Raw genomic sequence first — 18,042 nt, 5'->3', positions numbered from 1 at the left:
TTTCAGCCATACATTGACTTGGCATTGAGTAGTAGGTTGGTTCCGGTTTGGGTGCTTGTCTGGGCTGAGACCCCCATCTCCTTGAACCCGGGGCTGATCTGAGTCTTCTTCTGCTCCCTCTAGAAGCACTTTTAATTCACACTTCTGAATGCGGGCTGACCCTGGTATGTGTCTAGATCATGGTGCCAGTGTGAAGTTCAAGGTGTCCGTGTGAACAGTGCTTTCGGAGGACGTTCTCGGGCTCACGGTGCGTGACCAGATCTTTTCCTTTCTCTCTGCTTCTATTTATTCCCCTGGGCTCGTACGCCCGCTGTTTTGCTTAAATGTCAAAGCGTGAAGGTGTTGTGCCGCACTCAGGAAAACCCAAGTTTCCAATCTCCCTCTTTCCTTTTTATTTTGAATGTTGTTTTTGATTGGGCTCCAAACTCTCATGAACCAAAATAGAGCGCGGGGCTGTCTCCAGCAGGCCCTGGCGCGGGATCAGTGGGAGCTGTCGTTGGGTTCGTAAATCGTCGGCCTGTGTGGCGACTGGCGGCATCGGCCCGGAGACTTTAGGGACTCCCCTTACATGCACGCTGCAGACAGACACACACACACACGCACACACAGACACACACACACACACCCCGACTCTGCTCCAGGACAGGAATGCTCTTGGATGTCTAACTTGTGCGGCGAGCTCTCGTTCTTACTCTGTGGCTTATGTCTTAATATTGCAGTGTCGGGGGCCACCGATCAGTCCTGGGGTGGCTGAAAAAGCCCGGATGTGTGAAACACAACTTGTCCTATTCTTCTGCCTTTTTTCCTGGCTTCTTCTGTCAATCAGTTGCACCCAGGTTTAACTCGTAATGCAATTAAAACTAGACACTTAGGCAGGACTTGTCATTTGCCCTGATCCTCGTTCTGCACATGTGGAGTAACTCTGCTTCTTGAGCCTTGGAAGGTTTTTCTACCTCAAATGCGAGGGGTTTGTCAATTTGTTTTTTCCCCCAAGTACTGAGGAGACTAGTTCAGTATTATTAAATGCTCTTCACCCGTGTTTCCATTTAGATCTATTCTGCCTACTGTAAATTGCTTCATCCTGCATTTCCCAGTGTTGGAGATGGCCGCTGTTAAGTACATTTGTAGCTGTGAAACAAAACCCTGCACTGGAGCATCAGCTCTGTGGTGGTCGTAGCTAAGGGCAGGCCTGCCCAGCTCAGTCCTTTCGAAGGTTTAGTGTAAGAAGCAGGCCGCCTCTGCGGTTTTGTCTTGCAGAGTAACGCCATACAGACTGTTGGCAGGTTTTCATCTGAAGAGGGGGGGTTGGCATCCTTGTTTTGGAATGAAAGGCTTAGTGAAGTGCACTCTCTCGGAATCCAATACAGAGACTGTGCTCCATGGTTTGATTTAGGGATTACATAATCTAGTCATTCTTGTTTCAACGTTAAAAGCATTCTAACACTATTTTTATGGTGCTGGTTGTGTGGCTGTTTTCACTATTGACAAAGGTTCTCAAACTCCAGGAGGCAAGATTTCAGCACTCGTAACGTGGAACAGGACAGGTTTAGAGGGAATCAGTTTGTAAAACGGCTGGTAAATTTCATTTTATGGCCACTTCCTGAAAGTGGCTCTTATCTGCACTATAGTTTTGCAGAACAGCCCTCAGAGGTGTAGTCTAGGCACGAGGGAACTCCTCCCACCCAATAGTGAAGCTCTTGGCACAGCTTTTTGGATGTGTTCCCCTGGAGTGGCCTGGCTGACATCACTGCCAGAGGTCCCGAGCTCAGTGCCACTTTCTTCCTCTCACTCTTCTTGCCTTGTCTTTTTTCCTGTTGGGGGCAGCAGTGCCATTTCTGCACAGATCCTGGACTTGATGTCACCTCAAGGTTCTCGAGTACAACATGAGCTTCCACAGCTCGTGCTGTGCGGGTTTGTCTCAGTCTAGAGCAGGTATCCTCAGTTCTGGTTATCGTCTTCACCGGGCCTTTGAATGACCTCTCCCAGCTCTGGAACAAGTCAGGTAAAGAGAAGAAAAGAAACACAACGTTTTGGCTGTGGAGCCTTCTTCGGGTGTAACACCATCACAATTGGCACAGTTAATTAAAATTATTCCTGTGTTTTTTATCATATCTTTAGATCATGTCGTAAATATACTATATATAAAGCATGCAAAACACAAAGAACACCCGTTGTAAGCAAATGACCTACGCCCTATAGTGCTTCAATGATACTCCTGAATTTCAAACCTTTGTACTATTTAATTTTACTTTGTTGTATTGTTTGTCTGTTTCATTGCTATTGCAGAAAAAGTCTAGTCTAGTATTAGTTCAAGTAGCGTAGGCTGCGTAGGCATGCGTAGGCTGCAAAAGAACAAGGTTTATTCTGTGCTGAAAAGAGAAGAAAGGAAACACTGTGTTTCAGTTGTGGGGCCTTCTCCTACACACCTGAAGAAGGCTCCACAGCTGAAACATTGTGTTTCCGTTCTTCTCTTTTCAGCACGGAATAAACCTTCACCTGCTCCTTTGCAGCCTACGCATGCTGACACAGCTCCCTGCTTGCACTACTTGTCCCAGCTCTGCTGCTTTAGGGAGATCCGGGAAAACGACTCCAAACAAAACCCTGCACCAGGACCAGCACTGGAAAATCCTGGAGAGCGTCGCTCTCGGCAGAAATGTAGCAAAGCCGCGGGGGATTTTTCAGCTCTTCTTGTCATTCCAAACACTAAATTAACAATGAACGATCATATCTTACTTTCCTTTTCCATGTTTTTTGAAATGTCAGGCCAGAGCTGAGAGGCGTTAGACTCCAGCCTTTGAGTTGGCCATTGATTCATTTTCTGTGAAAAAACGAGAAGGTGCCAAATAGCGCTGGGTCTCCTCCCAGCTTGGACCGCTTTTGGAAGAAAGTTGGGGGAAAAAAAGATAAGAATTATACTACTAAAACAGCTGCTCTCCATCACGACAGACAACAGCCAATTAGTGCATTCCTGTTTCCCTCGTTCGCATGCTCTTGGCTAGCCCCTCTATAATTTGGGGCCGTTTATCAAAAGCGGTGATGCGCTATTACAGTCTGGGGGTGCAGTAACCAGAGCTCTGCTGCCCTCTACATTGCGGGGTGAGATTCTGCGGGGGGACGTGAGGAATGCTAATTGAGGGCTGCGATTTGTGGGGGGTCGGTAGGCTGACTGTAACCAGCCATTGTGGCCGTGACAGATTCCCAGCTCTCAACACGGCCAGCGCTGTGCAGCAGGGCTTCTCCACGCAGGGAGAGAGCTGGGCGGCCGGCCGCCAGCCAGCACAGGAAGAACTATGAGCTCAGATTTTTTCAACTACAACAAACATGCCGTTAGGTCTAGGTAAGAGCTGCAGTCTGGACACTGAGGCTCCACGATATGCTTTTTTTTTTTTTTGGTGTGTGGAATTTTGTTTGGGAAGGGTGGGGTAGGAGGTCCTGCTCCAGAATCCGACTCGGCCGCCCTCCTCTCTCGCCAGCCATCCGCGGTGCTTTCCATCTCCTCCCGGACGAGGGGTCTCTGTGGAGCTGGCCGAAGGGCTGCGGGGTCCTTGCTCATGCTTTTGGAATTTTCAAAGTAAGGGGGGGGTGGGGAGGGAAGGTTGTCCTGAACCGTGTTTGAAGCCGGAATAGTTTGCTGATAAATTCTTTAAAGCTGAAACTTTATCTCGTCTTTTATTTCTTCCTTCCCGAGTTTCCCTGTCTGGGCCACCCAGCGAGTGCAGGCCCTGAAGGAGCCTGGCTAGAGTTGCAACAATCTTCCAAAAGCCAATCTTGACTTCTCCAGATTAAAGAACAGGCCCAGGATAAACTCTCTAATCTCCCCTTTTTGTAGAGGTCTCTTCCTCCCGTGAGCAGAATGCGACTCTTCTCTTCCACACTTGTTAGAGGGCAGGCAAGTGAAGGGGGGCTCCAGTAGCCTTTATGTTTTTCACATAGTTTGGCCTTTGGGCACAGCAGGTTAGAGAAACGGTCATTGTTTTGCAAGTTAAAGCGAGACTACTCTTTGACCGTTTTGAAGCTAAAGATGAAAAAATGAGCCTGATTGACTGAATGGTATCCCGTCATAGTAACTGTTATTGTGTTCACATGCCTGGTTGCTTTAACAAGAGGCACGCTGGGTTCTAGTTAGTCAATCTAATAAAACACAGAGTTTAAAACCCTTTTAGTTCTCCAAGCAGATTCTGCCTGGACTGATTTTCCTGCTGTCATGAAGAACTGCTTGGATAAAATTCAATATTTTTACCGATTGTCACAAATGTTGGGAACTCGAGGCATCGCCCTCATTTTGAATGTGGAATACCAAGAATTGCGACATTTCTTTTTTCTTCTTTCTCAAAATACTTTGGAGATTTTTAAGTGTTTTTTCTCACAGTCCGAGGGAGGAAAGACTGGGAGCAGGTGATTTTACTGTGCAGATGAAGTAGTAGGTGGACAAGTGCTCATGGACCTTTCAGCTACAGTTGAACCAGTTTCTCAGGAAGGACTGGGTTGGTGTGTCCCAATTGCAAGTCCTGCCTCTGAAGGCCCAGGCTCATGACTCAGCTCAGAGCTCTCCCTGCCAGGAAGACTGACGAGAATCTCTTACAAGACTCGGAGTTTTCATTGGCCGACCTGGAAAATGTGGAGAAATTTTCCACTGTGTATTTAGGAACAGGCGCAGTGAGCTGGTCACGTACATTACTTAACTTGCAGGGAAAGACTCTGAGAGGAAGCCATTCTGACCAGTGGCCCGTTGGGTATTTAGTAGCTGATTGATCTCTTCCAGCTGTAGCTTAAGGTCGATATTTGGATAGTTTGTTCCATACTCCCACACCCCTTTGTGCAAAAAAAAAAAGCTCCTACCATTCTGTTTTGAGACTGCCACACTGCATTTCAGGGGAAATGTGGACGGTTTGTGCTTTACGTTCTAATGCTGCTGTTGGATGGAGGTGTTGTCCTCAGTGGTGGATGGTTATAGTGCTGACAGGACAGCAGGATGCCCACTAGGGTGCCCAGGCCATCCTGCTGGCAGCCCTCTACCGTGCCCTCTTCCCTTTTTGTCGAGGCAGAGGGCTGAGCGTTGAGGGGGAGAGGGGGCAGCTCTCTGACGTGGGGAAGGCCTGCTTGCAGATCATGACCAACCTTTGCAAAAACGTTACGAAATGTCACCAGAAAAAACAACAACGTTTAAACCAGTTGTGGCAAAAGAATGTTTTGTTTTTATTGTGCTTTGAAGTTCGGCATAACAGTGAGAACCCTGAAGCTGTAGCAGATGACTGTCAGCTTTGAAATGATCACATACCAGCTAGGTGGGGATTTATCTTCACACACGGTGTCACAGCAGAGCTTCTGATCATGTCCCTTGCTCCTGTGTCCACCAGGATCTCCTGGTATGTGTGCGCAGACCATACGTGGCACTGGATTGGCTCGGATTTAAGATCCGTTGTCAAATGAAAAATTCGCTGAATTTAATCCTGGGGGTATAAATACCGCTGGTGACCCACAGACCTGCTGAAGAAATAATGACAGAGACTCTTTGGAGTCCTTCGGAAGAACCTCATCAGGTCTGTGGGACTCTGCTTGTGTTTGTGAACTTGTCGTTTTTATTGCTGTGGAGGCTAATGCTCTATTTTAAACTTCAGAATTTGCCCTGATCCTTGATCAGCTGCTGGGCAGACTGAATGGTCTGCTCTGGTGATGGCGTTGCTTAATCTTGGGCTTTTTTTCTCCTTCCTTGACAAGGACAAAGGTGTAACATTTCTCTTCTCTCTGCAGGATCCCTCTGGCGAGGCGAGCGGGGAAGGGATCGGCGACGAGCATTACCGCTTAGAAGGTAGGCTGTTTCAAGTCTTCATCCCAGAACGATGTCGCGCATTTGGGGAGGGGTGGACAGCGTCCAGTAGAACACTGCTCCTCTGGACGAGCTCGAGCTTTTATTCTCTTCCCCTGAATCCGTGGCCTTTAATCTGTCTCTCTTCGCAGCTGAGTGACGATCCCCCGGATTCAAGTTTTCTGTGAAGTGAGAGGGGCCAGATGCATTAGGGCTTTTCTCTTCTCATGAACTCCCAGCGAACAGAACAAAGTCCAGAGCAGCATAGAGAGCCTTAGTGAATGGATGGGCCCAGCTATGGGCTGGAGCAGTGCCCTGGGCACAGAAGGGGGCACAGGACAGGGTCCAGTTGTGCAGATATTCCCCTTTCTGGACAGTCAGATGAACTGCACGTATTCAGGCTTGAGTGCTGCCTCCAGTAGGGAAAACTGGGAGTTCGTTGCAAGAACGTTAAGACGTGTCACCAGAAAAGAAATGAAACATTTAAACTAGCTGTTGCAAGTGAATGTTTCATTCTTACTGTGCTTTGAAGTTCAGTATAATGGTTAGAACCTTGCAGCTGTAGCAGATGACTATCAGCTTCGAAATGATCACATACCAGCTAGGTGGCGATTTCTCTGAAAAAAGCTTTAGCCTGGCTAAAGCTTTAGGCCGCGGGTGCAGTAAACTCCTGTCGCTGATTTTGTTTGTGTTCATGTTAGCACCTTAAAAATGAGCACATGTCCAGTATTCCACACTTACAGGCTGAGACCCTCGTGCTGGTTTGGGTAGCCCAGCAGTGATGTCTGCCACGTGACGTTAAAGCCATACGGAAGCTTTTTTTGTGCAGCTGACTTGGGTCTTGAAATCCGGTGAAACGACAGTGTTCAGTTTAACAGGGACCCGTGACATTCCGCCGCCTCCTCCGCCCTGAAGGACGAGCCGGTCGTTTCTCTCCGGTGCGGGGGGCGGTGTCCCGGTCACGTGTGTGAGCGAAAACTGTTTAGAAAGGGGTTCCTGCGGGGGGGTGAGAAAGCAGCGACACGCTCGAGACGCACGCGCTGCTCCGTGCTCCCCGCGCCCCAGAACGAGGGCTGCAGCCGTCTGGAACTCGGGGGGCGCGCCCTGCCAAGCTCAGGTGGTGCTTATGGCACTTGCTCTGTCACTGGAGCTGGAGCGGGAGCTGGCGCGCTGAGACAGAGGGCTATTTATACTGCGCTCCTGGCAGCGCGGCTTGGCGCGCCCGACTCTGTTGATACACATTGGATAAAAGGGATTTTCTGTTTCAGATCGTTGGTGCTCTGCGGTGCATCTGAGTTCTGGCAAAAAGTCTTTCCCTTTAATGAATGCCGCCACCGCCCCCCCCTCCCTTGCTCCCCCCTGCCACTGACATACATTTCAGTTTTCTGGGTGCCGGCTGCAGTTGGGAAGGGTGCCAGCAGGTGGCGTCGGTGCTTATTTGGGGTTCTCTATAGACATCTCCCGCTCTGGAACCGTACCTGCCCCCCGCGGGTGGTGTGAGGGAGGGTTTGCGCTGCACAGACCACACAACCCACCTCATTGGAGACCCAACTAGGCTGGGATCTATATTAGGTGACTAACATAACACCAGCTTGGGCGACTCGACTGTCTCATTAATAACCCAACCCCCTCTCCCCCCACCACCACACTCCTATCCCGGGCAGCCTGTCACAGAGCAGACGTTGAGCTTTTGCCTCTCGGTGTTTTTTAGTAAATGAGGCGGTGTGACAAGTGCCCTTTGTTGCCCAGAGCAGACAGACTTGAAGGCCTGTGGTACATGAAAGCCCTCGGCTGGAGGATGGAAAGTGTGAGTGTTCCTGTGCGAGGGGACGGAGCGCTGGAGGGCTCAGGTTTCGGCGTTGAGGTGCGAGCGAGAAACTGCAGGCCGCTGTTCAGGATTTCCCGCAAAGGGCTCGCGGGAGGGCCAGGGCGGGAGAGGGCAAACCGAGAGGTGTTTTGCTGCAGGGAGGAAAGGAACGGGGGCTGGACCGTGTGCTGCACTGTGTTTCCAGAAGGAGAGAGGGGAGATAAACATAGGACAAACAGACGAGTGGAAAGCAATCCAAGATCAAAGCACAGATTCCCCCTCTTCCCAGATTTTCCACATGTGCGGTAGATGGGACTTTTTGGTTAGGGAAGTCTCAGAAATTCCAGGTTTGCATCCTGAATCGGGCTTGTGTGCGCCATCGTTTTTGTCGTCTCCTGCGTTTTTCCTGCACGTGGTGTCTGGAAGTCTGACTCTCGCAGGCCCTCGGTGCTTTAAACCTGCCTCAGTCTCTCCATCGAGACCCAGCTTGCCTGCTTTCAGCCGCAGCTTTCCTCGAGAACCTGATAGGCGAGATCGGCTATTCAATCCACCTCGTTCTGTGTGAAAGCACGCTTTGTTAAAAAGTGCCATCATTCCTGCCTTGGAGGAGGCTACCTGGCTCCTAAGGAAGTTTGTGAGGCATATCAAAAGCTGAAGGATGATGGCAAAGAATCTCCAGGGAGACATTTTTCAAAGAAAGAGTTCCCACAGTCATAGGTTTTGAAGAAAACAGCACAAAGAAATCTGCAACTAGTGCTCTTCTGCTCCCTGTTCAATACTCTGTTTGCCCGGTGAAGCTTTGCCTACAGTATCCAGTCCTGCTTTCTCTCTGCTGCAGATCCTCTCCGTGTTATAGTTACATTCAAAGGCACAATGTTTTCATTCCTGGGAGGGTGGGGGGGAGTGGCGGATTAAAATATTCTTTACTCTCATTACTTGGGAGATAATCATCTACAGAAAATAGAGCTGGCAACATTGCAACTGCTTGTGCACAATGTCCCCTTTGAAAGCCTCTACTGATCAAACGACAGGACTGATGTTATTTGCCTCGACTTACTTAGTCAAAGCCTGCAAAGATTAATTTTTTTCCCCTTCCCCTTTTTTCTGCTGAAGGAAGGGACAGATCTTCTTTGATCTGTCGGGGGAGAGAGAGGAGAAAAAAGAGGGCTGTTGTGTTTGGCCTTTTGGCTAACACAACAAACACTGTTTAAAATTTAACTTTGCTTAATTAATTAGTAATTCTGTTTAAAGCCTTCTGATCTTCATCCAAAAGGCATTTCGGAGCTTGAGAATAGAGCTTCAAAGTACGGCAGGCAGAGATGGTAAAGGAAAGTATTTAATCTGGCAGGCACTACCTATGGGATAAAGCCAATTTTGTAACTCTTCACAACTGATCCAGGCCTTTAGTATTTAACATCTAAACTCTGTGTCTGATAGAGGAAAACACGTGGAAGCTTTGAATTGGAGAAGAAACAGAATGACTACTGTTTGTGTAGTTAGCCTGTGGGTTTTTTCACCAATTCCTGAATGACTTCCAGACGCTTCTCGGAGCTAGAGCGGTGGGGTTGATCGGGAAAAGGAACGAATGCAGGTTTGGATGCGGATCAGCAAGCACTCTTCTAGCTTTCCAGGGAACGAGGGCTAAAGTGCCAGTCATGTCGCCTCTGGGCACCCTTTTAATGATCACGCAGTTAACACAGGCGCATACCCTGAAATTCTCCAAAAAAAGCAGGCATGTGCTATTTGCGTTAACTTTACGAGGTTCCACGTGGATGCGTGTTTGTATACACGGGCTATGATGGTCTGATGTCCCATCCAGGTGTGTCCTGCCTTGCGCCCGTTGCTTGCTGGGATAGGCTCTGGCTCTCCTGCGACCCTGTATGGGGTTAGGATGTTACAAGATGGATGTACATACAAGCCCATTAAGACAAGCAGCTGGAAAGGAGTAACTCTAATGCATTACACTGCAGGAAGCAACCGTGAGAGGTCCACAGTTGACACAGTTGCCACAGGTGCCATCTCCTGACCTCTGTGCCATGGGACCTTTGACTCATAGTATTTCATTGCAAGACCCTGTTGTAAGAGCCGGCGTGGAGTGTGAACAGTGGTGTCCTTTGGTGTGTGTGTGTAGTCATCTTGCATGCTTTACTCCCTTGACCTGGGGCTCCAGCTCTGGGCTGCGGCACTGCTTTCCTGACTAACTTGCTTTGAGGGTTCTGCACCCTTGTTTGGTGTTAAGATGAAGGGAGCACGATTTATTTCTCTTCGGAAATGCCAAATGCGTCCGACCGTTTGACTCATGCTGCTGTGCATCTCCCCCAGTGGCTCTGCCCCCGGAGAAGAGCGACAGTGGCTGTGTGGAGGAGAAGCCGCAGGACCGGGAGAGCCAGGCGCAGGGAAGACCTAAGAAGCAGCTCAAGTTTGAGGTGAGGTGACCGTCTTCAGGGGCTCTGTCTATCCCTTTTTTCACTGTCACTTTTTTACTGGGGGAGGGGGGGTGGTCATGGCAGGGATAGGAACTGGAATTCAGAGCAGTAAAATACACAGTTTCTCACTTGTACATTTCATCTCACAGAATAATAAAACAGTCTCCAATATACCAACTACAATACTTGTAGTACAAGCATGAATAAACAACCTGCAGTACAGACAGACTGCAATCACAGTCACAGAACACAACAGACTACAAACTACCCAGCCATGCTGAAACAGTGCTTATGAGCTCACTTAGCTCCTGGTTAGGGCTGAATGTCCTGTTCTTGTGTGTCACCTTTCCCTGATTTCTGCTGTGGTTTTCACCCAGGAGCTGGAATGTGCCGTGTCTCTGGAGGAGGACAACCGCCAGGAGTGGACCTTCACACTGTACGACTTTGACAACTACGGCAAGGTGACCCGCGAGGTAGGAGCCCTCTCCCTGCCACTGCTCGACTGGCGTCCATGTCCATCTCTAAATGCGGATGTGAAAACTTGTGCTGCCAGCTGACATTGACTCTCTGGGACTTCTGACACTGAAGAATGGTGAAGGCAGCAATGAATAATGCATTTCTGGTGCTTGGATGATTCACAAATCACAAATCTGTCCCAACAATGATAAGCAAATATGGTTCACAGCTGGGATTTTGAGTAAATAACACCACAGTTAAATGTCCGCTCAGTTTTTTCTGTACAAGTGTTGATTTGAAGCGCATCTTGGTCAGTCATTTCCAAAGCACTGCAGCTCTGTCCTGGTATTTACATTCTGTTGTGTGAAAGCGATTAGGAGGGGAGGGCGAGAGTCACTTCAGTATGAATGTTTCGAACACTCTTGGCGGTAAAGCATTCCCAGATTGTAAGGATCTAAAAATGACAGGCGAAAAGGAGATTGATTTTTGTCTTTTTTTCCCTGCCTGCGCATTAAAGCTATGCTGTGAAAATGAAACAACTTCCTCGCTGTCGAATCCTCTCCATCTCTGGCATCGCCCCTAGCCCTCCTGCACATAAGATAGCAGACGGTAGCTTCTAAAACTGCAACAAAAGGGGGGGGGGAATCCTTTTTTCTTACTCTTTATTTATTTCACAGCACAAAAAAATGGGAACCAAAAATGACAGAATAGGCTTTTTTTATATTAACGTTTGAAATTGCATCTTGATGCTGTCCCCGAAGACCCTCCTAATAGTCCTTTATGTTGGAGCCTGTGAGAGAGGGAAGGGAGGGGACTGGCGGATCAGAGATGGAGCTTTTTGAAAAGGGCCCCACTAATAGGGCAAAAACGGCTTCATTTTGGAGTCATTTTGTGGGCCTAGTTCTTACAGTGACAGTCGAGGGAGAGCTTGTAGCGGGACTGTAATTACCTTCAGAGGGAGAGCACTAATAAGACTTGAAACATGTATAATTAAACCTAATGTTTTTTGATCCAGGGAGTTTAGTGTTGTGCTCTTCCTAAACAAGCTTTTAAGCCATGTCTCCAGATTTCAGAAGTCTTTTGTTTTTGTGTGTGTGTGTGGTTTGGCTCCACTCTTTTGGAAAGCCCGTTGCTGTTTTCCCCTTTATTCATCAGACAGGACCTCACCACAAAATCTGCCAAACCATGCCCTACCACCCCAACACTGTACCACGGTTTTAAAATGAGAACCCCCCCAACATACACACACACACAATTTTCGCATTCCTGTTCTGTGGCTGGAGTAATTATTGCAAAATGGGATTTCTGCAGGAGACACTGTGGCCTGCTGCCCTGTACCTCTAGGTCCTGGGTTCGACTGCCCCTTAGGTTGCAGTGAGGCTTGTCTGTGGGGAGCTGGCACGTTCCTCTGAGGTCTGCACGGGTCCCCTCCAGATGCCGGTTGGAACTGAGGGGCTGGTCTGACCCCTGACCCCAGTAATCGAGCTCTCGGCTGTGGCCCCTCTGATGACCTCCCTCTCCCTTCCTAGGACATCACCAGCCTGCTGCACACCATCTACGAGGTGGTGGACGCGTCGGTGAACCACTCCCCCAGCACCAGCAAGACCTTGCGCGTCAAGTTGTCCGTGGCCCCAGATGGCAGCCAGAAATGGAAGAGCGCCCCCCAGGGCACTGGAGGTATGACAGGACAACGGAGGGGAGTGCCTCTCTTTTCCAAGACCTCCGGTGACACCCACCCTTTCATTAAGACGGGATTCGAAAGCTCGTCAAACTGCGCTTTCTCTTTCTCCTGTTTCCTATCTCTCTCCTTTCTAGAACGCGATGGGGTTTATTTTTAATGATCTGAGCTGCGACAGCGTTGAGAAACCCCCCACTGTCTTCAAATAGTTTGAAAACTTAAGAGGTGAAAATATTCCTTTTGATAGCAGAGTAACCATTTTGGAGGGCTCCTTTCATAACGGGTGAAATGTGTGTGTGTTTTTTTTTCTTTGCAAGCCAAGCTTAAAGCTTTAAACTTGGCAAACAACTAAAAAGTAAATTGAGGCAATTTATCTAGTTAATCTCACGTTGTCTTTGATTTGATTTTTCAGTTGTATGTTTTTCAAATGCCTCTCATGGAAGGTAGATTTCCTTGTGCTAATTTTAAATGTGTGCCCTCTGTTCATAAGTTATTTTTTTTTTATGACAGCTATAATTTACATTAGAAGAAAGGGAGCATTGTATTTGGCTTGTGTAAATCTTCAAAGGAGAAGCCTGTGAACAAAAGTTCATTTCAGTTGAAGTGAAGCTTTATTGTCGTGACAAGATTGGACAAGTTTTGCCCAAGTATTGACGCATGCTCGGGATGACAGGCAGAAATGCTTCAAGTACAGAGACTTCTGATGAATACAGAAAAAAAAATTGTATGCAAAAATTTCCCCAATTTATAAACGTACCAGATAATGTACAGATACTTACAGTTTGGTGTATAGAACCTGCTGACGGGTTTGTGTACAGTCGTGGCTGTTGATTCCTTCTCTCTACATGTGACGGGCTGTGATGCAGGCAGCTACTTCAGCTGTCTCTGTCTTCCCCCAGGGGGGTGCAAGGTGGCCCCACCCCTGTCTGTCTCCCTGTTACCCCAGCTCGTTTTGCTAAGTCGGGGACCCAGCTGGTGAATGGGTGGAGAAGGTGCCTCTGGCCTGGATGTCTGTCTGCACAGACGCCAGTCTCTGGGTGTTTTGCCTTTCTGTCTGAGAGGTTGCATCTGACGTAGTGATGATGTCTGCTCTCCCGTAGACACCCCACACCCCAGGCAGAAGGCAGAGATCAGATGTCCTGAGGACCCCAAAGGCTTGGACAAAAAAACCCGAGCTCCCCTGAGGTAGGTCTCACTGCCTGCTGTGTGCGCAGAGGACAGGCCGAATATCTGATCTGGTCTTTCTTTCTGTGTGCATTTGACCTCTTCTGCAGGTTTATCTGGAATGCTCTGACATTGCAGGGCAAGGGATAAGCGGTCTTCGCGTTCCTTCTCGAAACTGGCTCAAGCAGGGCCTGCGAATGAGCTCGGCGGGGTGTGGAGTGTTTGGCGTTGCAGTGTTCACTAGAACTGGCACGTTCTCTTGCCCGCAGGCGTCACCATAGCGACCATCACGCCCAGCAGGGCTGCCAGCGCCATTGTGTGGATGAGAACCTGGAACGCCGGAACCACTACCTGGACCTGGCTGGCATCGAGAACTACACCTCCCGCTTTGGGTCAGGTGAGCATCGAGAACTGCACATCCCGCTTTGGGTCAGGTGAGCTGGAGAGCTACACCTCCCGCTTTGGGTCAGGTGAGCATCGAGAACTGCACATCCCGCTTTGGGTCAGGTATTGAGAACTGCACCTCCTGCTTTGGGCTAGGTGAGCTGGAGAGCTACACCTCCCGCTTTGGGTCAGGTGAGCACTGCTGACAGGACCACCTCCATGAGATACATTTTAGAAATGCCCACTGATTTTTTTTTAGCCAGGGTAATAAAATGGGCATACTTCCCACTTGCTCAAAATAACAGCAGGTTTTGCACTGGATCAAGAAAATAATCATTTTAGCACTGCAACGTTCCCTTTTTTACTTACTTTTCCCTTTTTTACTTATTCCCCACCTGAAATCAGTACTAGTATGCAGAAACTGCCTCGTGTCTTCCCTTTCATCTTTGTGGCGGAGAGTGTCTGAGTATTAACACCATTTTGTTTCCACATCTCAGGCAGCAATGTGGATCCTGCCAGCACCCAGCCCCAGACCAGGTCGCGGTCTCATGAGCCGGAGAACGCCTACCCCCTGCACCCCCGCCGCTCGCAGGCCACGGAGGGTCCCGGGCACGGTGCCCCCTTGGAGCCGCTGTGTCCGCGGGCTCTGGAGCTGGGGTCCAAGCCGCGGGGCCAGGACTCGGGGAAGCACTCGGTGCGGTCACCCAAGGCCCAGGGACGGACACCCCACCCGCAGCAGGCCGGCCGGGCGGTGAGGACCAGGGGTGCCCCCCCTCCACCGCTGGGGGTGAACGCCCCCTACCTCCCTGCGCCGGCCCAGCCCTCGGCTCCCTACAGGAGGCACAAGCAGCGGGCGAAGGAGAGCCAGCAGGCGTACCGGGCCCTGGGCGCGCCGGGGCCCGTGCTGGAGAAGGAGCAGGTGCGGGACCTGCCCGGCGTGCTGCTCTACGAGGGCGGCCTGGGCCAGGTCGTCCAGCGGCACGAGCACCACCACCACCACGAGCACCACCACCACTACCACCACTTCTACCAGTCCTGAGCCCCCGCGCGGCCCAGCATCGCCTCTGCACCCACTACACGTCCGCAAACACGACAGCAGACAGCGGCCGGGCTGGAGCAACACAGCCCCAGATTCCTCCCCTCGGGGGGCCTGGTGGACTGGATCCCCTGGCTGGGGCAGAGCGCTGTAGCCTGGCAGAGGCAGCAGGGCTGGTCTCCACCTCCAGTGCTGGTAGAGCTGCGAAGTGAGTTCGTGGAGCCCCGGAAGAGCAGGAACTGGGCTCGGCTGGGCTGCTGTGGTTGCCCACCGCCCTGCTCTGACCTCTGTCTCAGGTTCCCTGCAGCGCTGGCCCCCATCGGCCCCCCGGGGGACACCCTCGGCCCCTGCTCTCTGTGGGACGTGTGAAGAAGGGGTGGGATCAGGCGCGCGGGCGTGGGAGTTTGCTTTCAGCGGCTCGAAGAGCAGCTGGGCTTGAGCGATGCCGCTCTGATTGACTGGCCTGGGGGGGCAGGGTTGGGTCTGCTCCCTGGCTGACCGCCAGTCACCAGGTGCTCTGTTCTCTTGTTCCGGAGCTGGGCTGCGAGAGAGAAAGACTGCCCGCGATGGCCTCCTGATGCGGACCAGTGCTGACTGGATTCCCCAGCCAGAAGCAATACCTGGGACTGGACACATTTAAAAAACAAAAGGAAAAACATTTTAAAACAAACTGAAAACTCCAACAGCTGCTACCTCTATTATTATTATGATTATTACTATTCTAATTATTATTATTATTATTATTATTATTATTATTATTATTATTATTATTATTATTCAGATGTTATTTTCGTTGACAGATTTTTAATGTGCCACATGGGAGGTCTTTTTTAAGTACTCTAGAGTCATGTATCCTTATTGTGCTCTACAAAATCTTTTTATATGTATGCATTTTTTTAACACTAACTATACTTGTCAACAATGCAAGCTTTACCAAGTCTTGTTTTGAAAGCTTACCATTCACACTCGGAAACATGTATATTTTCTTCACTTGTTAGATTCTTCGTTTCGGCTCTTAAATCAAAGAATGCTGTTTAGGTGTTTCTGAAGGCCACTTCGTCTGCATTCACTAACAAGGGCCACCCTGTAGTCATCCTTAAAACAATGTCTACCTGTGGCTGCCTGACACAAAGGGGACTATTATGCACGAAATTCATGCACAAAATTCCATTTTAAATAATGTTGGCAAGTATACATTCACTCTCAGGTACATTTGCTCTTTTTTATAACTGTGGATTAATGTTGTAAGATATGACAGAGACTGTGGACATGTAGGATTTAGAGAACACACAAGTCTGTCCAGTGCCTATTGATTTTGCTGCAAAGAGTAGTTGTAAAAAATACCAACTTTCCAACTGATCTAATGCGCTGGCCCACAGACTGATCAGACATTTTGGCTTGCTTTGAGTTTTAACCTTGATAGAGGAAATGGCAATGTTTTTCTAGGATGGTGTGTTCAGTTATGGCTAATTCACTTCTTGATTTAACATTATTTTCCCATTAACTCTGTTTGTGTGGTTTTGATTTCTCATAGCATATAGTGCCACAGTGTGGAAGGAAGGTGTAATTATGTTTTAAAAACGCTGCTTTTCATCTACAAGCCAGGTGCTAGATTGACACTTAACGGTTCTAGAATAGTATTTAGTATTTAGCAGTTTGCAACACATCACGTTTTGTTGATTGGAAAGAAAAAGTCTGTTAGACCCAACACATAATGTGACAAACTGGTGTGATGGTCAAAAGAAAAGTGAGATCTTCATTTTGTATAGCATATCGAATGGATGTATATTATATAGGCTTTATTATATACATTTGCATAGTATTAAGATAAGTATTCATCATAGAATATTATGTAGGCATTAACTATGTTGTGGACACTACAGTGTACCTGGTTCATGCTGATTGATGGTTGGTCAGAAGTGACAAAGTGGCCTAGAAAGAGTAATTGCGCCTGGCTGGATGAAGTTTTTCTGTGAGGTTCGAACTCTGTTAGGAGTATAGCTTTGGGTCTGCTTTCGATCAGCAGAGCTGTGGCGTTTTTGTCGTGTGGGTCAGCATACCAAACCCTTCCTGAGGAGAGAGGTGTCTCCCGGCTTCTGGCAAGGGCTGGTGTAGAGAAAAGGGCACTGCCACCTTCTGTGTTCCTGTGTCGTTTTGGAAAGGGAGCCTCTCCTTTCAGGAAAAACAAATCTGAGATGTTTCAATATCCATATTGTAGTACCTTACAATACAAGGTAGGCAACCACCATACTGTAGGACCTTGCTAAGATATTTAGGATTTACAGTATTTAAACAGAGGGAAAAAAAAAAACTTTTACATACTGTATTTTGCCACTAGGTTGTGTGATTTAAAGGGTGTGTACGTCTGTCTATGAAACCCACACATGAAAGGTATTGTATATATTTTAATGACAGACGAAAAGGATATACAAGTGTCTTTTTGAAGGAATAAGCTTATTTATATTAACAAAATGACTATTGATCAAAAGTATGTCTGCAAAGCTATCACATACAGTACGCCTACGTTATCATTCCACCTAAATGTGCTCTGTCCAGTGATGTGGACAGCAAAGAACTCTTATTTGACACTTCTTTCTAGTACATATTGTGGGAGATCTCCAGCACGTGACAGCTTTTACAGCGTCAGAGCTGCAGTGGTGTATGTTTTATTTTTTTGCCTAATTTTCTTTCAGTATTTTGTATAGTATATATATAGATGGTTTTGATTCAATGCTTTATTTATTTAATAGCAGATCTGTGCCCAGAGAACCCTCTTTCATTAAAAGTTTAAAACTAGTTCCTCAAACGGTGTTTGGGCTCTTGATTTTGTCACGGTCCAAGAGAGGCAGCAGTGATTTGTGCCTGTGAGCTGACGTCTCACTGGCTGTGGGTATGAACGAGGTTCGCTGATTGAATGCCTGTGTCCGATCCGGTTTTCGGTGCTCCAGTGATGTGGAGCCTTTGCTCACTGGTCAAAGGTATGAAAAGCAGCCGGCACAAGCAGATGCATTTGCGGAGAGGTGAGGGTGAGAGTGGACATGCTCTGGGAGTCCCCCTGAACTCATTGATAAACGCAGTGCGGGTAGATGGCACTGTGTTTAAACAATATAACGATAACACAAGCACGTCTCAGGAACGTCATGCAACCATGTTATCATTTTAGATAACTTTTTTCCCTGTTTGATCTTAAATTTGAGCCTCCTGCTTTATTTAATCAGATTGATTCATTAGAGTATTTTAATAATAATTTAATATCAATAGTTTGAAGTATTGGTTATTTGAATG

At 48.4% G+C, this 18,042-nt stretch overlaps 1 protein-coding gene across 1 annotated transcript in view; it reads left to right on the top strand.

Annotated features, from left to right (window-relative positions):
- Positions 1 to 17,563, top strand: part of nkd1 (NKD inhibitor of WNT signaling pathway 1) — a 33,572-nt gene extending 16,009 nt beyond the window's left edge. Inside the window, exons 4-10 of the mRNA XM_088613546.1 lie at positions 5,752 to 5,809; positions 9,936 to 10,039; positions 10,417 to 10,512; positions 12,025 to 12,172; positions 13,274 to 13,358; positions 13,607 to 13,734; positions 14,219 to 17,563. Of these exons, the coding sequence (XP_088469672.1) occupies positions 5,752 to 5,809; positions 9,936 to 10,039; positions 10,417 to 10,512; positions 12,025 to 12,172; positions 13,274 to 13,358; positions 13,607 to 13,734; positions 14,219 to 14,760 (1,161 nt within the window). The 3' untranslated portion in view covers positions 14,761 to 17,563. The remainder of the gene's footprint in view (positions 1 to 5,751; positions 5,810 to 9,935; positions 10,040 to 10,416; positions 10,513 to 12,024; positions 12,173 to 13,273; positions 13,359 to 13,606; positions 13,735 to 14,218) is intronic.
- The last annotated feature ends 479 nt before the right edge of the window (positions 17,564 to 18,042 follow it).

Source organism: Lepisosteus platostomus, chromosome 20 (assembly GCF_059453375.1).
Source record: "Lepisosteus platostomus isolate fLepPlt1 chromosome 20, fLepPlt1.hap1, whole genome shotgun sequence".
NCBI lineage: Eukaryota > Metazoa > Chordata > Actinopteri > Semionotiformes > Lepisosteidae > Lepisosteus > Lepisosteus platostomus.
This window is presented reverse-complemented; position numbering and strand designations above follow the sequence as displayed.